General features: G+C 41.5%; 1 protein-coding gene across 7 annotated transcripts in view; it reads right to left on the bottom strand.

Annotated features, from left to right (window-relative positions):
* Nucleotides 1-22,630, bottom strand: part of AFF1 (ALF transcription elongation factor 1) — a 168,289-nt gene that overhangs the window by 142,833 nt on the left and 2,826 nt on the right. For 5 of the 7 annotated variants that reach the window (XM_078394547.1, XM_073001989.2, XM_073001991.2 and 2 more), the window contains exon 2: nucleotides 16,429-16,491. In XM_078394547.1, the coding sequence (XP_078250673.1) occupies nucleotides 16,429-16,466 (38 nt within the window). In that variant the 5' untranslated portion in view covers nucleotides 16,467-16,491. Of the gene's footprint in view, nucleotides 1-16,428; nucleotides 16,492-19,957; nucleotides 20,043-21,232; nucleotides 21,589-22,630 lie in introns of those variants that run through there. The other 2 variants (XM_073001987.2, XM_078394546.1) reach the window with 2 other exon arrangements.

Here is a 22,630-nt window from a genome sequence, read left to right as displayed (position 1 = left end):
CAGCCCCTTCTCCCGTCCCGTCCCCCCCGCTTCGCTGCCCGAGCTCCGGCGCTCGCTCTCTCGCCTTTCCCAAGGCTCAGCCCCGCATCAACGCTGACAAGACATCCGGGGACCCGAAAGCCCCCTTCAGGCCAAGCACAGGCATTGCAAGAGAGAGAGAGGACGGACAAGCAGGGAGAGGTTGGCCGCTCTGTGGCTCCGCCGCAGCTGAACCGGTCAGCCAGCCAAGTCGGGGGCGGGGCGGCTTTTCTATTAAATCCACATTCAATTAACCTCTTGTTAATTCACCCACTGCCCCCAAAGGCTTCCTCCTCCCACGGCGCGAGCCTGGGCTCTCCAAATCAGAAAAAAAACACCACTTGTGCTAAAACGGGGATTGCAGGGGTGAGTTCCCTATCAATTAATTAATTAATACCCCGCCCATCTAGATCGAAGTGAACAAATCGTTATTAAACCCCAAGCAATCTTTTTGTAACACATCTTCCCTCCAACACGCACACACGGAACAAAGTGTATATGTGTGTGTACTTTTTATATATACTGTACCCACATGCATACATATACTGGGGTGTGTGTGTGTGTAAGCCAGACAGAACCCTAAACCCTAGTGCCCTAACTTTTTTTCCCCTTCCACCGCCATCAGTGCAAAAAGTCCACCGTTGATGGCACTTGTCCCCTGAATGTAGTTAAGTGGGCACGGCACCAACCTCCTCCTCCTCCTCCTCCTCCTTACATGGGCATGTTATTTTGTCAAGCGCAGGAAAAAAGGGCGGGTGGAGGGGGGGAACAAGCCCGGGCGCCGACCCTATCACCGGGGGGGGGGGGGAGAGAAAGAGAGACAGCCAAGAGCCGCCTTCCCAGACTCACGCCCCGCCCGATCTCGGGAGGGAGGCGGAGGAAAGGAGGGAGGCGAACGCTACCCGCCGGTGCCAAAAGCCTCCACATTGTGCAAACTTGCTCCAGCCGGGGACGCGGAGTTCCCAGCCATCTGGCACGGTGCTGGCTGGCAGGCATGCGTGCGTGCGTGCGTGCGGCGGGCATGCAAAGACAGCGGCTCTTGGAGGGGGGGGGAGGCACAAAAGAAGCGGCTGCGGCACCTGGACGGGGAAAGGAGGGTGAATTCCTCCGGCTCACCAGCCTTCCACGCAATAAGCATCGCTCTGCAGCTATTTCCATACCTTGCAAACCAAACGAGGAGGGAGCAGGGCTCGGCTTGCTAACCTATCTAGCCCGTGATCGGTCCCAACCCAACATTATACAATATCTCCCACGGTGGATGACCGCATGGAGGTCCCTGCCTGTCCTTGTAGCCAGAAGCCTTTTTTAGGATTACAGTACTGTACACTGATTACCCAGCTATTAAGAATATTCTGATTGGCTCCCCGAGCCTGGGTTTTTTTTGGTCTCCTTTTACGTGGTTTTTTTAAAAAAATACAAATGCATACTGTATTTGAAAACTGCAACAGCTGGAGCAATATTCTAAAATGTCAATAAAACTATTTAAGAAGCTATCGTTCTTTTCTCACATATAACAATTATTTGTCTTCTAGGATACAAAAACAAAACAAAAAAAGGTGGAGGGATGGGAACCCTAAGCTAAGCCCACTCGGAAGTGGGGCACCCAAAGATGAAATGGTACTTGCCTGACTGATTCAACAAACCCTCCTTTCGAAACTGGGATTTTAGTGACTGAAGTTCTCCAAGACTGAAATTACACAGCCATGTATTTAGGCTTTCCGGTTTCACCACTCCCCATTTTATTACCATCTAGCTTCATAAAGATGTCTCTACAGCTCAAAACCTTGCACATTTTGTGTGTTTTCAAGTTAGTCATAATAAAGGCCAAGATTTTGGTGGATTTTGGTGGTCTGTTTTTCTTTTAAGAGGATGTCTGCCATGTCTTCATATGAAACATAATAAAGGTAATATATCCCTTGCTTCACAATTAACATTTTACCAAAAAAAACCATTAGAACAAATCAAATGCATATGATTATTCAATTGATAGTCTTTATTTCCCCTTCATGGATTGCTGCCTTGTCATGGCAAAGGGGCTTCAGTGATTCAGAGAAGCTATGGGCTATGCAGTGCAGGGACACCCAAGACCGTCATAGTGGAGAGTTCTGACTAAACGCAATCCATCTGGAGTAGGAATTGGCAATGCCACTCCAGTATCTTTGTCAAGAAAACCCCATGAACAGAAACAAAAGGCTAACAGATACAGTGGGGTCTCTACTTAAGAACTTAATCCGTATTGGAAGGTGGTTCTCAAGTGGAAAAGTTCTTATGTAGAATCTGCATTTCCCATAGGAATGCACTGAAAACCATTTAATCCGTATCTGCTCTTTTCCGTCCATAGAAACTAATGGGAAGCTGCTATTCCGCCTTCTACCACTAGAGGGGGATTTTTTCTTTTTTTTTTCCCTTAGGTCAGGGAACAGTGTTAAAAGCACTTCTGACAAAGCTAATTTTGAAGCAATGGACTGAAAACCAATTAATCCGTTCTGGCTGTTTTTTTGTTATGTAGAGGTGCATTCGTACATTGAAGCATTAGTTCCCATAGGAACTAATGCAAAGCTGGTTAATACGTACTCTACCACTAGGGGGAGAACTTTTTTTTTTAACCTAAGATGACCTAAGGTTAAAAAAAGAGCAGGAAAGGTTTTTTTTTCCTGTTCTTATCTGGATTTTTGTTCTCAAGTAGAAGCAAAATTTAGCAAATGGAGCTGTTCTTAAGTGGAATTGTTCTTAAGTAGGGACGTTCTTAAGTAGAGACCCCACTGTATGACGCTGGAAGATGATCCCCTCAGGTCAGAAGGTGTCCAACATGCTAGTGAGGAAGACTAGAGAACAAGTACAACTAGCTTCAGAGCTAATGAAGTGGTTGGGCCAAAGCCGAAAGGACGCTCAGCTGCGGACGTGCCTGGAAGTGAAAGGAAAGTCTGATGCTACAAAGAGAAATACTGCATAGGAACCTGAAATGTAAGATCTATGAACCTTGGTAAACTGGATGTGGTCAAACAGGAGATGGCAAGAATAAACATTGACATCCTCGGCGTCAGTGAACTAAAGTGGATGGGAATGGGCGAATTCAATACAGACGATTATAATATCTTGTGGGCAAGAATCCCATAGAAGAAATGGAGTAGCCCTCACAGTCATCAAAAGAGTGGGAAAAGCTATACTGGGATATAATCTCAAAAATGATAGAATGATTTCAATACAAATCCAAGGCAGACCTTTCAACATCACAATAATCCAAGTGTATGCACCAACCACCGATGCTGAAGAGGCTGAAATTGACCAATTCTATGAAGATTTACAACACCTTCTAGAACTGACACCAAAGAAAGATGTTCTTCTCACTATAGGGGATTGGAATGCTAAACTAGGGAGTCAAGAGATAAATGGAACAACAGGGAAGTTTGGCCTTGGGGTTCAAAACGAAGCAGGACAAAGGCTAACAGAGTTTTGTCAAGAGAACAAGCTGATCATCACAAACACTCTTTTAAAACAACAGGAGGCGACTCTACACATGGACATCACCAGATGGGCATTACGAAATCAGATTGATTATGTTCTCTGCAGACAAAGATGGAGAAGCTCTATACAGTCAGCAAAAACAAGACCTGGAGCTGATTGTAGCTCTGATCATCAGCTTCTTACAGCAAAACTCAATCTTAAACTGAAAAAAGTAGGAAAAACCACTGGGCTAGTCAGGTATAATCTAAACCAAATCCCTTATTAATACACAGTGGAAATGAAGAACAGATTTAAGGAACTAAATTTGGTGGACAGAGTGCCTGAAGAACTATGGATAGAGGCTCGTAACATTGTACAGGAGGCAGCAACAAAAACTATCCCAAAGAAAAGGAAATGCAAGGAAGCAAAGTGGCTGTCCAATGAGGCCTTTGAAATAACAGAGAGGAGAAGGGAAACACAATGCAAGGGAGTTAGGGAAAGTTACAGAAAATATGAATGTAGACTTCCAAAGAATAGCAAAGAGAGACAAGAGGGCCTTCTTAAATGAACAGTGCAAAGAAATAGAAGAAAGTAATAGAAAAGGAAAAACCAGAGATCTGTTCAGGAAGTTTGGAGATATTAAAGGAACAATTTGTGCAAAGATGAACATGATAAAGGCAAAAATAGGAGAGACCTCACAGAAGCAGAAGACATCAAGAAGAGGTGGCAAGAATACACAGAGGAATTATACCAGAAAGATTTGGATATCCCGGACAAACCATATAGTGTGGTTGCTGACCTTGAACCAGACATCCTGGAGAGCGAAGTCAAGTGGGCTTTAGAAAGCATGGCTAACAACAAGGCCAGTGGAGGTGATGGCATTCCAGTTCAACTATTTAAAATCTTAAAAGATGATGCTGTTAAGGTGCTGCACTCAATAAGCCAGCAAGTTTGGAAAACTCAGCAGTGGCCAGAGGATTAGAAAAGATTAGTTTACATCCCAATTCCAAAGAAGGACAATGCCAAAGAATGCTCCAACTACCGTACAATTGCACTAATTTCACACGCTAGCAAGGTTATGCTCAAAATCCTCCAAGGTGAGCTTCAGCAGTATGTGGACGAAGAACTCCAGAAGCACAAGCTGGATTTCGAAGGGGTAGAGGAACTAGGGACCAAATTGATAATATGCGCTGCATTATGGAGAAAGCCAGAGAGTTCCAGAAAAACATCTACTTCTGCTTCATTGATTACGCAAAAGCCTTTGACTGTGTGGACCACAGGAAACTATGGCAAGTCCTTAAAGAAATGGGCGTGCCTGACCACCTTATCCATCTCCTGAGAAACCTATATGTGGGATAGGAAGCAAAAGTTAGAACTGGATATGGAACAAATGATTAGTTCAAAATTGGGAAAGGAGTACGACAAGGCTGTATATTGTCCCCCGGCTTATTTAACTTATATGCAGAATACATTATGCGGAAGGCTGGACTGGAGGAATCCCAAGCCCGAATCAAGATTGCTGGAAGAAATATCAACAACCTCTGATATGCAGATGATACCACTCTGATGACAGAAAGTGAGGAGCAATTAAAAAACCTTGTAATGAGGGTGAAGGAGGAGTGCAAAAAACGGCCTGAAACTCAACATCAAAAAAACTAAGATCACGGCCACTGGTCCCATCACCTCCTGGGAAATAGAAGGGGAAGATATGGAGGCAGCGACAGATTTTACTTTCTTGGGCTCGATGATCACTGCAGATGGAGACAGCAGCCACGGATTTAAAAGACGCCTGCTTTTTGGGAGGAAAGCGATGACAAACCTAGAAAGCTTCTTAAAAAGCAGAGACATCACCTTGCCGAAAAAAGTCCACATAGTCAAAGCTATGGTTTTTCCAGTAGCGATGTATGGAAGTGAGAGCTGGACCATAAAGAAGGCTGACCGCCGAAGAACTGATGCTTTTGAATTGTGGTGCTGGAGGAGACTCTTGAGAGTCCCCTGGAGTGAAAAGAGAACAAACCTATCCATTCTGAAGGAAATCAACCCTGAGTGCTTGCTAGAAGGACAGATCCTGAAGCTGAGGCTCCAATACTTTGGCCATCTCATGAGAAGAGAAGTCTCCCTGAAAAAGACCCTGAAGTTGGGGAAATGTGAAGGCAAGAGGAGAAGGGGAAGACAGAGGACGAGATGGTTGGACAGGGTCATCGAAGTGACCAACATGAATTTGACCCAACTCTGGGAGGCAGTGGAAGACAGGAGGGCCTTGTGTGCTCTGGTCCATGAGGTCACAAAGAGTCAGACAGGACTTAGGACTAAACAACAAGTCTTTATTTGGGCAGTAGCAGATATCACTGGGTGACCCTGGGACAAACATTCTCTCACTCTTTCCTCCTGATCTACCTGATAGGGCCAGTGTTAGGATGAAAGACTCTGGGGAGGATTATCTATGCTGATTTAAATTCCTTGAGGGAAATGTAGGATGTAAATGTGGTAATAATAAGGTGTTAATTACATTTTTGTTCTACCAGGGAAACTTCAGGGCAGAGTCCATCACCCCTCCTAATCTTATCCTCACAACTACAGAGTCAAGACACCAACTAAGCTTCCCAGCCTATTAGGATCAGAACTAGGATCTCCCAGGTAGACCAAACGTTACACTACAGCAGTTCTCAGTACTGTCCTTACTTACTTGGCAGTACAGTAGTTAATTTCCAGAGAAACAGTTCAGTTGAGATTTTTCTGGAAACAACCTCCAAAGCAGGAAACTTTTCCCCTTAAAACCAACATGTGTAGTGACCCTCTTTAGTTATGCAATAGTAATAGAACTGCACTCTGCATCAGCTTTGACTTGCATTATTTATGTAGCATTAATATTTATGATGTTGTTGTTGCATTTATGTGGCATTAATAATAATAATCCTAGAACTGCAGAACTGGAAGGGACCCATCGAGTCCAGCCCCTGTCAAAGAGACACAGTGGGGATTTGAACTCCCAAGGTATGGCTCTACTGCCAGACACCTAGATTCAGGTGGCAATTAGGGGCCATGGGCAACATCCCCTCTAGGCAGTAGCGAACCCTGGATCTGCTTAGTTTTAATGGCTATTTTCTATCTGTTTAGTTTCAGACCCACTTTCAACCCCAGAAAAATCTCCCATTTGTGATGAAAATATGGTTCAAGTCTAAAACGGAGTTAAATATAGATGTCAAGATTAAAAACGTGTAAGACCAATACAAATATAGACCCTCTCATTTCGTTTCCACAACTTGATTGCATTTTCAGCCAAAACTAAGGTATCGCTTATATGATGATTGTAACTCAGCAAGGGTGCAACTGCAAGACCTTCATACCTTTGATAGTTACTGCAGAGTGATCTTAGTGTGTGGAGAAGGAAAACCTGGGTTCAAGTGCTGACATGTTATACCAGGTGCCGAGGAAGCAATAATTCGGAAACGGGGAGGAGAGCGGAGTCAGAAAATGACTAGCAAGAGCCCCCAATCCGTAATTACAGCTGCACACGTTAATCTTGCAAAGAGGTGAAAGAAGCAGTTTTCCGGGATTTGTGAAATCAGACTGCAGGAATCCCATACTTCTGCACTCAATCTCAAGACGGGGGGGGGGGGGGGAGGGTTTGATCATTTTATTAAACCAATAACAAATCTCAAACATGAGACATCAGGCAGCCTTTGATCCTGCATGAGTCTCTATCAGGCTAGGCAACACAGAGCTGGGAGGTGGGAGGATGTGTGTAGAAGAAACTTAATAGTGCCCAAAACTATGGCCAGACATGTGGGATGGGCTTCTTTGTTTAAAAGAAGTTTCAAAATGGAGGCCGCAGACTGGGGAGGAAGGGGAGATGTTTCCAATTTTACCTTTGGTAGTGTGGATTGGAATGTCACTCCCCATTTTGTTAGACAGAAGGCTGCATTCATTCAGTATCCTAGGTGAAGTCCAAAATTATCTTCTGCTTTGTGATTTATTTTTTTTAGTGGTTTGATAAAGATATCACCTGCCTTTGCCTTTGGTTTGTGTACAAGGCCACATAGTTTTTTTCCTAATGACCAACCACCCAGCAGGACAAGCTAATCTGCATAATCTCAGGGGTGAGATAAACGGGTGTTATGATGCTCAGATATTCACCTTAGTTAAGAATTTTCCTTTCTCAGTTACAGGCGGATCTTTTTCGTATCTGTTTTTGTCCTGTGTTTGCTCCGACAAAAACCACTTATTTGTAGCATTCATATTCACTTATTTGTAGCATTCAGCATTAAAATGAGAACAAATGCTACTGTTGTAGTAGTTACTTTTGAGAAACAGAATTGTAAAGCGCTACGTTCAATGCAACTGCAGTCAAACACAACTGCTGTACTGTTAAAGGCCTCTGAACTATGTAACTATCTGTAATTATTTTCAAAGAGCAACTTTCTAGAGTCTGTTCCCTTCTTCTATCCCTCTCCCTCTCTCTACTGTCTTCAGTATAAGCAGCCATCCTCCGTGAATTTATCCCAGGAGAATACTATTTTTGGTATTAAAATATAACACATTTTTCAAAAGCAGGAAGATTATTTTAATTGAGTGGACAGGTACTGTCCAGAAAAGGTCACCTGTGTGTTTCTTGGAAGCATTTGCTTTGGTCCAAAGACACCCTGAAACATTCTGGGTTGCTTGTTGTGTAGAGTAAAATAGACTTTGCCTCCATGTACAGAAACTGCTGGATTAGCATTTTAATCATTCTTCAACATTGGAAACAAGGCAGTGTCATCCACTGATAGGAATGGCCTTATTATATAGATTTCACTCTGATTCAGGCAAACCAGATGTTTTAAGGTTAAGAATAAAATTATTGATAAATGTCAAGTTAGTATTGGGACGGGCTGGCATTAGCCTTCTAGGCTCTACTTTGCTTTTTTTCACTAAAGCCTTGAGGTTTATCAACCAGAGCTGGCTATACAACTGCACTAGTTGATCAGAAAGCTGACTTAAAGGAAGATGTTAACATGGAAGTTAATGTTTTAAAATGGATCACCTGTTTTTTTTAGAGATTATGGAAATTATATTTTAATTGTAATATATTTTATTTGTAATATATTGCTGATCTTTGACTGTAAATAACAATTGATTGATCAGAAAGACAGATATAAATCGAGTGACTCAAACATGGGCTGAACAGAGAAAGAAACAGAGATCCTGCAAATATTCTCTCACATATAAATCATTTCTGTTTTCTTCATGTGTTTTTTATTTCAGAAAACTAATTTAGCAGGAAAACAGTTAAAAGTGTTGGATTTCAGGAAATCTCACTTCTTGGCTGCATATGATTCAAAGATCTGCTGGCTGATCTTGATCTACTTTCTGCCTCCCTCCGTATAGCATTTTAAAATGGCAAACTATTTTTTTAAAGTCTTGACTTGTTCACGAACAGTAAAATTCCCTTTTTAAAGATTATTATTGTAATGCAAATGTCATCAGCCACTGATCCCTGAATCACTGTTAGAATCAGAGAAGATATATAAATGTTCATAAAGAAAGGCGTTTTAAAGGTTCAAAGTTTGTGTGGATCCTGGAAAACAGACTTTGCTCTGTACCCATCGTAAGGAAAAATAAAATGGCAAAATTAATGTGCAGCATTAACAGCTGCCAACAGCATACATATGTTTAAATAGCCTGGTCTCCCTGCAATAAAAGCAGAAACAAGGGCTAACCCCTTTCTTAATGCCTGCTTCTAAATTTCAGTAAAACATATACAGTATTTATTTGCATTTAATTCAGGAGCTTCTGTACCTTAATTTATAAAATTTGCAGGTTAGTTTCTCAAAGTAAAACATAGCATGTAATGTCTTGTTTAGAATATATGTGTATGCATACAGTTGTGCATTTCCCCATTGGAATGCATTGAAACCTGTTTAATGCATTCCAATGGGGAAGAATCGTCGTTGTCTAGCGAAGATCGGCCGTAGGAAAGCCACTTTGCAAACCGCCAATCAGCTGTTTAGATAGCTGTCTTGCAAAGCTTAGGCCCCGAAAACACTCGTTTTGCGAGCATGGAGCTGTCAAAATCGTTGTCTAGAGAAAATTGGTTTGCGAAGCAGGGACCAAACATTGTCCAGCGAAATTCCCCCATAGGAATCACTGTTTTGCGAATCACTATAGCGATTGCAAAAAGTCAATGTCTAGCAAGAAAACGGTCATGTGAGGTAACTGTCTAGCGAGGCACCACTCTCTCTCTCTCTCTCTCTCTCTCTCTCTCTCTCTCTCTCTGTGTGTGTGTATACACATGTTTGTGTGTATTTACACACAAACACACACATATAAATTTACAATTTACTTCTCATATTTTGTGGCAAGGGTTTTCCTCCCCTCATGCGGCGTTTATTATAACCAGATACACGCTTCAGGTCTCAATTTTGCAAGTCACTAAAAAGTAGAATTTCCCAAGGGATTTCTCTATTCCAGAAAGAGTAACAAAGGTTTTTGTGGCACCTTAAAGACTAACAAATTTATTACAGCATGAGCTATTGTGGACTAAGGAGCTGGAAGGAACCCATCACTGAAGAAAAGAAAAGCTGGTCAGCACATTGTAAAAAGGCTAACAGCCCAGAATATCAGATTTTTTTCCCTTCCTCTATAGACCACAAAGATCAGATGAAGCGTAAATAACATAACTTTCTTTTACCACTCTTAGCTTCTTTTTTGTTGTTGTTTTTAATCAAATAAAGGGGTAAGAGCAGGTGTTAATCAAAATCACCAAGCAGCATTGATAGTATTTTTTTTAAAAAAAGAGATATAAACCACCTTTCCAAAAAAACACACACACAAAAGGCTCGGGGGGGGGGGGGGGGAGAAACACTAGCAAACAGTTTACATCATTTTGGTTTCCACTAATAATACATGTAAGGATGACAACTCCAAGCCAAACATGCAAAGCCGAGACATCCTACAATCCAATGAGTTTTGGGTTTAAAAAAAAGTTTACAGATGGTATTCTTTATGAACTTTCAATGATGCTGGTTTCCAAAAAAATAAACCACAAACCCTTCAGGTCTTACTCTCAATCTCTCTCACATACCCACACCCGCATTTTTAGGTTTGTTAAAACACACATAGTGGTCCTAAAGGCAGGGGAGAGAAGGTCTATCAATTAACCTGATGTGTCTTAACAGCCTGGTTTGTAGCCAACAGAGATTCCTTTGCAGCGGGAGGTGAAAGGGGTCAGCTGCCTATTGTGATTCTGAGTACATCAAGCAAGCACACTGCAGGCTTTTCATCTGGGAACAGACCTCTGGCCCCAGTCCCACTGAAGGCGTTTTCAATAGCTGGCTTTCCACAGTCTCTCTACTGTACTGTGCAGCCAAAATAACCAGTCTTCCAGCTGAACCTGCAGATGTGCCTCTCTCTTTTTTAACCCACTATCTCAATAATAATGCACCAAGGATCTCTTACAGGTATCCAGCACCTCCATCTCTCTCCAGAATTCACTCAACAATGAGTTGTCAGCTAGAACTAAAATTCCAAGATCACCACTTCAGATAACTACAAAGCTGCTACTTCACAGCAGGAATAATACCCAGCATCTAACACCCATCTTGTCATCATTAGCTGGAACACAAAATACAGATTAGAAAAGACATGGACATACACAGGCCTGGTTATGTTTCTAGGCTTCTGTCTAAGATCAAAAGAAGAACTGAAAGGAACTTAAAACCAGTATTTCAGAAAAATGAAGATCATTGTTCAAAGAAAGCCAATATGGTGTTGTGGTTTTTACCGTGCTGGATAGGATAAGAAAATCCAGTTAAAATTTCCCATTTAGGCATGAAGCTCACTTGACCACTTTTGAGTCAAATGTAAAATCCCTATGGAAGCATTACCGAAAACTGATGAACTAAGAGGACAGGGATAAGACAACAGATGACAACTGAACTCCCCCTCAAGTCACAGTTCATTCCGAGTCCATACTTTCCACTGCCCACCCTTGCCTCGTCACACAAATGTAATCGAGCACAGCTTCTATTTGTATTCAACAATGTTACTAGAAATAAAGTCTAAAAATGAATTCTAGGTCAAATAAAGCCTGAACTTTCATTAGAAACAAACACGACTAAACTAAAGCAATTGTATTTTGGATATATCACAAGAAGATGAGACATACTAGGGAAAAACAATAATTTTAGGAAAATGTGAAAGTAGTAGGAAAGGAGAAAGCTCTAATATGAAATGGATTGGCTCCGATAAAGGAACCCTTTCATTTTGCATATTGTGGTGCCATACAAGTACCCATGGCAGTTCCATTAATCTGGAAATAGATGTTATTGTCGAAGATGGAGCCGTTGAGTGTGGGCACAAACTCACAGAGAGTAGTGACTGGGTGGGCTATTTCGAATGGCATTCCTGATGGCCTTTAGGAATGCCATTAAGAATGAAGACACAGCCAAGCTACTCACTGCCCTCTATGCTCACACACAACTATTTCACCTTCTACAATATCGGTGGCCTTTGGTTTGTAAGACCTGAGAAGGGCTGTTAATGATAAAACCATCTGAAAGCCATTAATCCATCAGGTTCCTTTAAGGTGAAAAATGACTTGATGGCACATAACAGCAGCATTTTATCAGGGTCCTCATCAATTAAGCTCAAGCAGAGGAAGGCTGGAGAATTAAAAACATTTAAGGGGAAGGCAAGTGTGTGCAGCCTCTCTCTGTTTTCCCATTCAGCCCTATCACTTCTTTGGAACCCTGCAGAGTGCTCTTCTCTCAATACAATCTACCCCACTGAGTAACTGTGAGGCTAAAACATGATTAGAAAGCCATAAGCCCCACTGTGACCTCCTTGGAGAAAAAAAAAACACAAGCTAGCAAATATCTCCTGGGCCAAAACTATAGGTGCAGCTTCCAACCACTCAGTTTGACATCAATACCACAAAGGACACTAGAACGTATCGTTAAAACAGTCAGTCTATGAGCATGTAGAAAAGAATACTGTAATTTCTAAGAATATGAGTTCCCCCCCCAAAAAAAGATGTCAGATTAACTTTGTCTCTTTTTGTTTTTGACAGAGGCATAAATTTAGCAGATGAGGGAAATGCTAAGGATATACAGTAATCTATTTTTATCTCAGGGAGCCTTTTCACAAGGCCCCTCATGATATTCTAGCAGCAGATAAAAAGTGGGCTAGACTGTGCTCCTATTAGGTGGATTTGTAGCTGCCTGACAGGCCACAGCCAAACAGTGTTCACCAATGGCTCATTGTCATCCTGGACAGAAGTGATAAGTGGGGTGTCACAGAGTTCTGTCCTGGACCCACTATGGTTCAGCATCTTTATAAATCACTTGGATGAGGGTGTGGAGGGACTGCTCATCAGATTTGCAGATACCACCAAACTGGAAGGAGATATCAAATTAGGATTCAAGAAAACCTAAATAGACTAGAGAACTGGGCCAAAACAAATAAAATGAGATTTAGTTGAAAAAATTATACAGTGGTACCTCGCATTACGACGTTAATTTGTTCCGGCGAAATCGCTGTAGAACGAAAACGTTGTAATGCGAAATTAAAAAGCCCATAGAAACGCATTAAAACCCGATTAATGTGTTCCTAGGGGCTTGAAACTCACTGTCCAGTGAAGATACTCCATAGCGCAGCCATTTTCGCTGCCTGTGCATTGAGGAATCCATCCCAGAAAAGAGCGGGGAGCCATGTTTTTTACCCGGCGGCCATTTTGCAACCACCGATCAGCTGGCCGAAAATCATCGCTTTGCGAGAATCGGTTCCCGAAGCAGGGAACCGATCATCGCAAAGCGAAATTCCCCCATAGGAAACCTTCAACGTAAAGCGATTTTGTCATAAAACGGAGCACTCGTAATGCGAGGCACCACTGTATAAGGCTTTACATTTAGGCAGGAAAATTCAGACACACAACTTTACAATGGGTGACAGCTGGCTTGCCAGTGGTATACCTGAAAAGAATCTCAGGCCTTGGTAGACCCCAAGCTTATATCTTAAATCAACAGGATGACAAGGCAGCAAATAAAGGAAATCAACACTCATTTCGGTCAAGAGAAGTATAATGTCCAGATCAATAGAAGTACTGTAGTAGTTCTATTCTGTCCTGCTTTGGTCAGATCTCACCTGAAATTATGCATCCAGTTCTGGGTACCATAGTTTAGCGATACTGACAAACTGAAAACGTCTAGAGGGTGGTGAACAGGATGGGGAAAATGTCTGGAAACCAAGCCTTATGAGGAACAACTGAGGGACATGTTTATCTTTGGCCTAGATAAGAGTGAGAGGCAATATGATAGCCAACTTTAAAGATTTGAAGGGCTGCCATTTGAAAGATGCAGCAAACCTCTTTTCTATAGCCGCAGAGGGTAGGGCCCAGAGCAACAGATTCCAATTACATGGACACCTTTATTCTTATCACCATCGGTCAGCCATGTTACACTCAATAGGTCTACTATAACTGGGATACATCAGTATTAATTACATTTCTAACCCTGCTCTCATCCACTGAATTCACTGTGGTACAGATGGCTCTCTTGCTCTTCATTTTATTCTCAGAACAACCTTGGTAAGTCCAGTTGAGTGTGTGTGTGTGTGTGTGTGTGTGTGTGTGTGTGTGTGTGTGTGTGTGTGTGTGTGTGTGTGTGTGTGTGTGTGTGTGTGTGTGTGTGTGACAAGTTCAAGATCACTCACTTCATGGGCCAAGTAAACTGACTAGCAAACTTCTCAATAAAAGTGCCATTAGTTCTGATGAGGGACCAGCTGGAAGAGGGTTTCGAAGGCTAAAAGATTTGCTCCCCTATTCCCTGCATCCCCTCAGAACACAGAATCATAGAATAATGAAGTTGGAAGGGGGCAACAAGACCATCGAGTCCAATCATACTGTGTTTTCTACTTAGAGTTAGCTTTGCACAACGTCTCTTTTAGACACCCTCTGAAAGAGAGATTGTAGCTTGATCAGCGTGGATGGCCGAGCCAAAGTTGGACGGGCTGTAACCTAATATGAGAATGTGCCAAGGGGTACAAGAAAGAGCCTAGAAACACTGGCAAATTGCCCTTCCTGGCTATACTATACTGGAATTTGCATCGCCCTGACCAATGGCAGCCAGACATTACACTATGGCCCACTTCAGCAGCTTAATTGTTTTGTTTTATAAGTAGTGAATCCTTTTTTTTAAAAAAAAAGATTGCCCAGATTAGAATATGCAGAGGCTTATATGTTCCTGCTGGAGTTGGAAAGCAATTCAGTGAGAAAGCAGGCGATAAAGAGTGTTAAATAACTTGATTTATATTTCAGCTGAACAAATGACAGCATCCACAGGCAGAATGCAGTTCACTCTACAAATTCACTACAGCTGTCAGATTCATTGTTGTTCAGATACCTGATCCGGGATGAGCAAGAGAGGCAGGTTTGGATATGACTCAGAGTAGATTCCAAGAGAGGATTTACTCAGTTTATTTCTTTCAAATGTAAACTATCTGTTAATGCTGCAGTTGAATTAAGATAAGACAATGCAGACTGACCTCCTTCAGTAATGTCTGGCTGAAAGGCAGTATTAATTTAAATGAAACAAGCGGTTCACTCAGTATAAGGCATCTCCTTGTGTTTGCAAGTCAGGTTAAGGAATCCACAAAGACAAATTATATCCAAAGAAGAAACATGACACAGAAGACTAAAATTGTTTCTTACAAGTAAAAAATGCTTCTCTTTTCTCGTACACGTGAACCTTAGGGTATTCTTTGATGGAATGATAAATTTAAATTAAATATTAATGGAATACGTTGCTTATATATATCTTGCTTTAAGAATGTTTAAGCTGGAAAAAGATTCAAATGTGTTATAACCTACCACGCAAAATTATAAAAGGCAACTCTTTTATAATTCCACAATTCTTAATTAAAATCAAGAGCCAAGAAAAGTTCTCCGTGGATGAGGTTAAGAAGATAAATCTGTCCCATGGACTACCAGTTGGCTGTTTTTCATTTATGCTATTTTACAGGTCTTCTGCATCTTGGGCACCAAAATACCTTTTACAATTGACTTTCTACTGATTAAGGCCAGAGCCAATTTCTTCTGTGGCAAATACAAAAGGGAACAGATTTCAGTTTACAGCAACATCAAAAAAGGACAGGGGTTGCTTCTTGAGAGAACAAAAAAACTGAAGTTCTCTTTAGAAGTTCTTCTAAACACACACACACACACACACACACAGAGAGAGAGAGAGAGAGAGAGAGAGAGAGAGAGAGAGAGAGAGCGCAAACCAGGAGAGTGAGAGCATATTAGATACCTGTTGTCTCAAGTATGCAGTGTCCCAGGTCGTAGTAAAAAGAGCTACAACTACTTTGCTTGAAACAAACAAACAAAACAAGACAACGCTTTGTTCTTGCAAAAAATCATAAAGCAATGTGGGGTTTTTTAAAAAAAATTAATGGATGAAAGGGTACCAGTGGGAACAGGAGAAGAGAGAAGAGTTTCTTTTAAACAGCAAAATCTTTTTGTGTAACTTTGTGCTAGAATAACCCAGATAGGACACTAGAACATTTAATGTAAAGTAATCAAAAGCTTATCTCTCTTAGATTGATAGTGGTCCCTATTGCCCTGGGTAAAGTCTTTGGGAGCCTTGGGACAGAGAGGGAGCCTTTAATTATATAAGATGGATCACCACCATGAGAATTAGGACTGTTTTCAGCAATCCAGCAGTGGTTTTGTTTTTTCTTTCTATTAATGCCCCTCTCTCTGCCATTCTGAGGTTCCTAAAGGGTTCTCCTGGGTAAAAGGAAGCCCCCAGGGAGCCTTGAAACCTAACAGGAGGGAGAGAGGAAGCTTTTAATTATTTTAAATTAAATACTTTTGGTATACAATTTGCATCACAAAGTTATGCCAATTGGACTTTGCTGAATACAGTATCAGTCAAATGACATACAGACTGGGAGGGGCAATAGTATCCTCACCCCAGATTAAGATCTTACCTGTTTTTGTTAGTTTTTGTATTTGTGGAAGCCATCATGCAAATTCTGTACAAATCAACTCATCTAGAAAAGAAGAAATAGTAATCAACAATACTAAAACCATCGCTGTTCATATAACATTTCAAACTGTAAAGCCCTTCCCGAAAGTTGTCTTGTTATCCCTGCATTAACAGTGCGACACCTTTAATAAATTTAACAATTTTATAAATAAAAATTCTCAAAGTATGAAGTTCACTGGTATATGCCAGATTCTAAGCAAACGAAATCATCTCTCTACGTCTCTGTGCTCAGTTTTGACTGAAATAAATTTTACTTACTGCCATCTGTACCTGTAGGTCCTGAGGCCTTTTTAAGCACCTTTATGTGCCACTGTTAAGTCCATCATTGTGATGGACCTTTTATATTCATATTATATTCCACATTCATGTCCTCCCCATGTTCGCATAAATATCTGTATACTGAGGCTTCATTCCAAGCAGCTAAAGAATTTGTCCGCAGTTTGCAGAACCTTGTGCCAAGAGAGAGACAGACTCTGATAGCCTTTAGGATGCCACAATTTTAAGATGACACATTTGGCTCACTCCAACCCCAAAAAAAGCCCATTTGAAAGCAAAATATTACCCAGCCAAAACTGTGCTCACAACAGTTCAATCCCAGGTAGCCGGCTCAAGGTAGACTCGTCTTTCTATCCTTCTGAGGTCGATAAAATGAGTGCCCAGTTTGCTGGGGGGCGGGGATGTGTCGCCTGCATAATTAACTTGTAAACCGCCCAGAGAGTGCTTGAAGCATTATGAAGGCGGTATATAAGCAGCATGCTTTGCTTTTGCTTTTAAAAAGCAATCCCTATGCAATGCCACTGCCTTCTCTTTTCCAATATTCTAACGGTAGAACTGAGTTTTTGATCAAGTCAAACCATCTTTCCTTCACTCAACCACCCTCCTTTCGCCCTTTTACTTCATGTCCAGTTTAGATTAATGTTCAAAGTTTGTTTGCTATTTCCTGATCCTTCAGATCGTCTTACTGAAGTTGTTATGCCACTGTTGCTTTTCAATTTCTTAAAAATCTTAATAACTATTTAAATCTTGGACTAACACTTGTGTTCCCCCCCCCCCCCAGGTTTTGGTCACAAGGCTTGTGATGTATAGATATTTGTAAATAGATACAGTGGGGTCTTGACTTAAGAATGGCTCGAGTTAAGAACATTTTGACTTAAGAACCACTCTCATAGGAAAATATTGACTTGACTTACATACTTAGATTTGAGTTAAGAACTGAAAAAAAACCACGTGGGAGGCAGGGAAAGTGCAAAATTTGAACTTTCAGTTAACTGTTAGCCAGTGAAAAGGGTGCCTGTCTGCTTCCTCACTCCTCCCAGCGTTTAGAGAGTGGATTGGGAGTCTTCAGACTGCCTGATACTGCCTGGACTGTCTTTTCCCTGCCTTCCCTGAACCTTTCTTGACCTCAGAAAAAAAGAAACAAAATATCCCCCTCTAGTGGTCGAAGGCAGAATAGCAGCTTCCCATTAGTTTCTATGGACGGAAAAGAGCAGATACGGATCAAATGGTTTTCAATGCATTCCTATGGGAAATGCAGATTTGACCTGAGAACTTTTTGACTTGAGAACCGCCTTCCAATACGGATTAAGTTCTCAAGTCAAGACCCCACTGTACATAATAATAATAGCAATTGGGGACAAAGTCACTCTAAATACTATTTCCTTCTAAGTCAGGGGTCTCAAACATGCGGCCCGGGGGCCATTTGCTGCCTGCCGGACGATAGTTTGCGGCCCCCACCTTGACTGCCCCCTGAAGCGCCCACGTGTCCTCTGCTGTCAAGAGTTTTAAAAAAGCCTTTCTTTACTTGCCAGCTCTCTCCCAAGACAGCAACTCTTGCACCCTCCATGCGGAACTGCAGCCTGCCAGCCAGCCCACCTGTCTGCTGGCTAAGGAAACTCCTGGGCGGCTCCCTCGGGCTCTTGCTCCAGCTTGGCAGAAAATCTGATGTGGCCCAGCCTGACCCAGATTCTGCCTCCAGCAGCCCCCAGGTAAATTGAGTTTGAGGCCTCTGTTCTAAGTAGTCCTTCTCAGGTATTGTCAACTGACCACTGCTATCAATAACCACAACATGATAGAGCATGCCTGAAGGGTTAGCAAATGTTCAAAGCCCTACTTCAGGGACGGTCCTCCAGACGTTAGACTACAACTCCCATCAGTCTTAACCAAAACCGAGTCTTGCGGCGTAGTGGTTGAACGGCAGATTACAGTCAAAACTCTGCTCATGATGTGGGTTGAATTCCAACAAATCCAAGTAGCTGGCTCAAGGCTGACTCAGCCTTCCATCCTTCCTAGGTCAGTAAATTGATACCCAGCTTGCTGGTGGTGGGTGCAAAGTGTACCCTGCGTAATTAAACTGCAAACGGCCCAGAGAGTGCTTTAAGCAGCACGCTTTGCTTTACAGCCAATTGTGAGGAACATTGGGAGTTGAAACCCAACAACATCTAAGGGGGCATACTCTGCCTTGCAAAAAGCTTACTAGGTATTCTGAGAACAGTCATCAAGTGAACCAACTGCGCAGGGTGGTTGTGAGGATAAAAATGGGAGGGAGAGCAGAGGAAAAGACTGCAATAAACTAAATAATTAGTGAAGCAAACACTGGGAGCTTTAGATATGCCTTGCTCTTTCCTCAGCTTTTCAACAACCTCTTTCCTTCCCCTTTCCAGTACACAAATACTGTATACACAAGAGTATATATATATATGTATACACACACACATTCGCACTCACATTCTTTTTCAACATTTAAAAATTTCTAAGACGCCAGGAGCTTCCTTCAAAGCAAAACACAGGAAGCCTGCCCTCTTTTAAGTGGTTTACTGAAACCCAGCATTACTTCCAACTGTAGGCTTCAAACCTAGCAATGCTGGTAGAAATGCTCAGCAGCAGTGCAGTCCAGAGACATGCTAGATAGACAACTTCCTTCAGAGATCTCTATAGATTTATTATTACTTAGTATTTATGGTAATGAGTGCAGAGTGTTCTTTTTACAATAAGAGGAAGTGGAGAGCAGGGGAAGGAAAGGCTACTGCTGAAACTTCGCAAAGAAACATCCAAAGAAAAAGGTTAACAGAAAGGAACAAAAGGAGTTACTGTATAATCACTAGCAAGGCTTTTTTTCCACCCTTTTGCAAGCCATGCAATTTCTCAGCAAGCAATATTTTGTTAAAGCAACAGTGAGGCAGTGTACAATAACTGGGTGGACATGTCTGGAAGGGTAGCAAAATGTTTTCTTGAGTCAAGCCCCACCATGCTAACAGTTTTAGACCAGCTTTTTATTTATCAGATTTGAGGCCAGGATTTGACCATAATCTTCACACAGGTTCATGACATTCAAAATATTCAACCATTCTTTAAAAAACACACACACACACACACACAAAACCCAGAGACACACACTTAAACTGTGAAACAAGTGGAATCAAAGGAAGAGGCTTTATAATGGATCAAATCACTGGTCCATATTAGATCCTTACTGGCAGGACTGACTGGTAATGGTTCTCCAAAGTATAAGGCAGAGATTTCTTCTGTACCTGCCTGGATTTTTGGAAATGAAGCAACCGGGGGAAAGGAAAAAGAACAGAGAAATAAAGAAGATGAAAATAATAAAATTGCAAAATCAGAAGCAAAACAAGTGACAAAGATCTCCCAGATATAGAGACTGCCCCTCCCCCCGAAAGCTCACAATTAAAATATAATTGCTAGTCTTTAAGGTGCCACATGGTTTTTGTCTATCTCCCCTTTTTCTACCTTTGGTTTTTGCCTGATATCTTTGGAGAATAATCTGGAGTTTTAGACCAGAGTGCATTTTATCTCCCTGTTTGTTCCATCTATATGCACAATAATTTACAGTATTGTGTTTTTAATTTTTTTAAATACTCTGAGCTGTCATGAGTCACCTCAATTGCGAGAAAAGCAACTTATGAATGAAACGAACAAACATATTATACAGAAAGTTGAATCAGATTTAGAAGAAGAGGGAGTGAAAATTGGTGGAATATCAATCATCTAAGATACACTACAGTGGGGTCTTGACTTGAGAACTTAATCCGTATTGGAAGGAGGTTCTCAAGTCAAAAAGTTCTTAGGTCAAATCTGCATTTCCCATAGGAATGCATTGAAAACCATTTGATCCGTATCTGCTCTTTTCCGTCCATAGAAACTAATGGGAAGCTGCTATTCCGCCTTCGACCACTAGAGGGGGATATTTTGTTTCTTTTTTTCTTAGGTCAAGAAAGGTTCAGGGAAGGCAGGGAAAATACAGTCCAGGCAGTACCAGGCAGTCCGAAGACTGTCTCCCAATCCACTCTAAACGCTGGGAGGAGTGAGGAAGCAGACAGGCACCCTTTTCACTGGCCAACAGTTAACTGAAAGTTCAAATTTTGCACTTTCCCTGCCTCCCACATGGTTTTTTTTCAGTTTGTAACTCAAATCTAAGTATGTAAGTCAAGTCAATATTTTCCTATGAGAGTAGTTCTTAAGTCAAAATGTTCTTAACTCGAGCCGTTCTTAAGTCAAGACCCCACTGTAATTACATTATATTGCTGACAGAAAGCAGCATTGACTTGAAACAGCTTCAGTTGATAGTAAAAAAAGAAAGTGGAAAAGCAGGACTGTCGTGTTATATTTTCTTCGCTCATGTCTGACGAAGAGGACTGCTGTTAAACATTAAGACAACAAAAATAATGACTACAGAGGAACTATATAACTTTGATGTGGCCAGTTTAAAAAAAAAACCTGAAATTGCTTACTTTTTGTATGTCAGTTCAGACCTCGCTCCCAATGGAATCTGCAGCCAAAAAATCAGAAAAAGACTGAGACTCAGAAGGACAGCAATAAAGGAACAGGAAAAGATCCTCAAATGTAAGGAAGTGTCGCTGGAGAACAAGGCCAAGATCATCCACACTACTGTATTCTTGGTTATTGCATACAGATTTGAAAGCTGGGCAGTGAAGAACGCTGACAGAAAAAAAAAATCAACTCATTTAAACGGTGGTGCTGGAGGAGAGCTTTGAGAATATGTATTAATTTACTTATTGGCAGCTTCCAAGAAAGTAACGTAACTATAAAAACAGTATTAAGATAATAAACATATAAAAACAAAAAACCCTCATAAATGCCATAGGCCACCAGAAAAACAAACAAAGTCCTATCAGATCAAGTCTAAACTGTCTTTAGAAGCAAAAATGAGAAAACTATGGGTGTTGTACTTTGAATGTATCATGAGGAGACAGGACTTATTGAAAAAGACAATAATGCTTTGGAAAGTTCAAGGCAGCAGGAGAAGAGGAATAAGAAATACGAGAAACCCACAGTCTGAAAGGCTGCTGCTAATGAAAGAATGTTTTGAAGGTCAGACACTCAGAGGTGAAAATGAAATTAAAATAAAAATTAAAAAAAGAGAGACAAAAACATGGTGGCACCTTAAAGACCAACTTTTATTATTTTTTACTGTGAGCTTCTGTGGACAAACTCACTTCATCAGACATAAGGTGATATAACATGGCAAATATTTATACATGGCATTGAAGTACAGATATCAAAATTCATATAATCTTGGTTGGTTGGTAAGAAAGTCAGTGTGATGATAGCATATTTGAGATGATAGCATATTTGAAAGGCAGGTCTTTCATAGAAGCTTGTTCTGTAAATAATGTGAGAAAAAATGGCACAAATGACATCGGTAGAGGAACACATCAAAGTGCCTTTGATATTGTGTGTGACATGGTAAGGCCCAGTCACTGTGTTCCTCAAATAAATGTGGGGGCAGAGCAGGCATTTGGGTTTCCAGCAGCATTTCATTCCCATCTCTGTGTCAGTGTTGCATATTATTCCATTGTGTGTCAGTAGTTGTCTGAAGTCGGAGGGTTGTCTATAAGCCAGTATGGGTCGGACACCAAGGGCTTGGGAGAGCGAAGGGTTCTTATTGAGGATGGGTTGGAGATCACTTATGATCCGTGTGAGTGGTCAGTTGTGGACTGAAAGCGACAATGAGTGGTGCTCGTTTATTTATCCGTCTGGGTCTACTCTATAGCAAGTTGCTCTATTAATCTGTATCTCAATCATCTTGGGTGGGCATTGTAGGAATGCATTTTGTAAATCCTTGAGTTTGGAGTCTCTGTCTTGTGGGTCTGAGCTCTCAGAAGGTT

Source organism: Pogona vitticeps, chromosome 5 (genome assembly GCF_051106095.1).
Source record: "Pogona vitticeps strain Pit_001003342236 chromosome 5, PviZW2.1, whole genome shotgun sequence".
NCBI classification, from domain to species: Eukaryota; Metazoa; Chordata; class Lepidosauria; order Squamata; family Agamidae; genus Pogona; species Pogona vitticeps.
The sequence above is the reverse complement of the archived record's forward strand: the minus strand, read 5'-3'. Positions and strand labels throughout refer to the sequence as shown.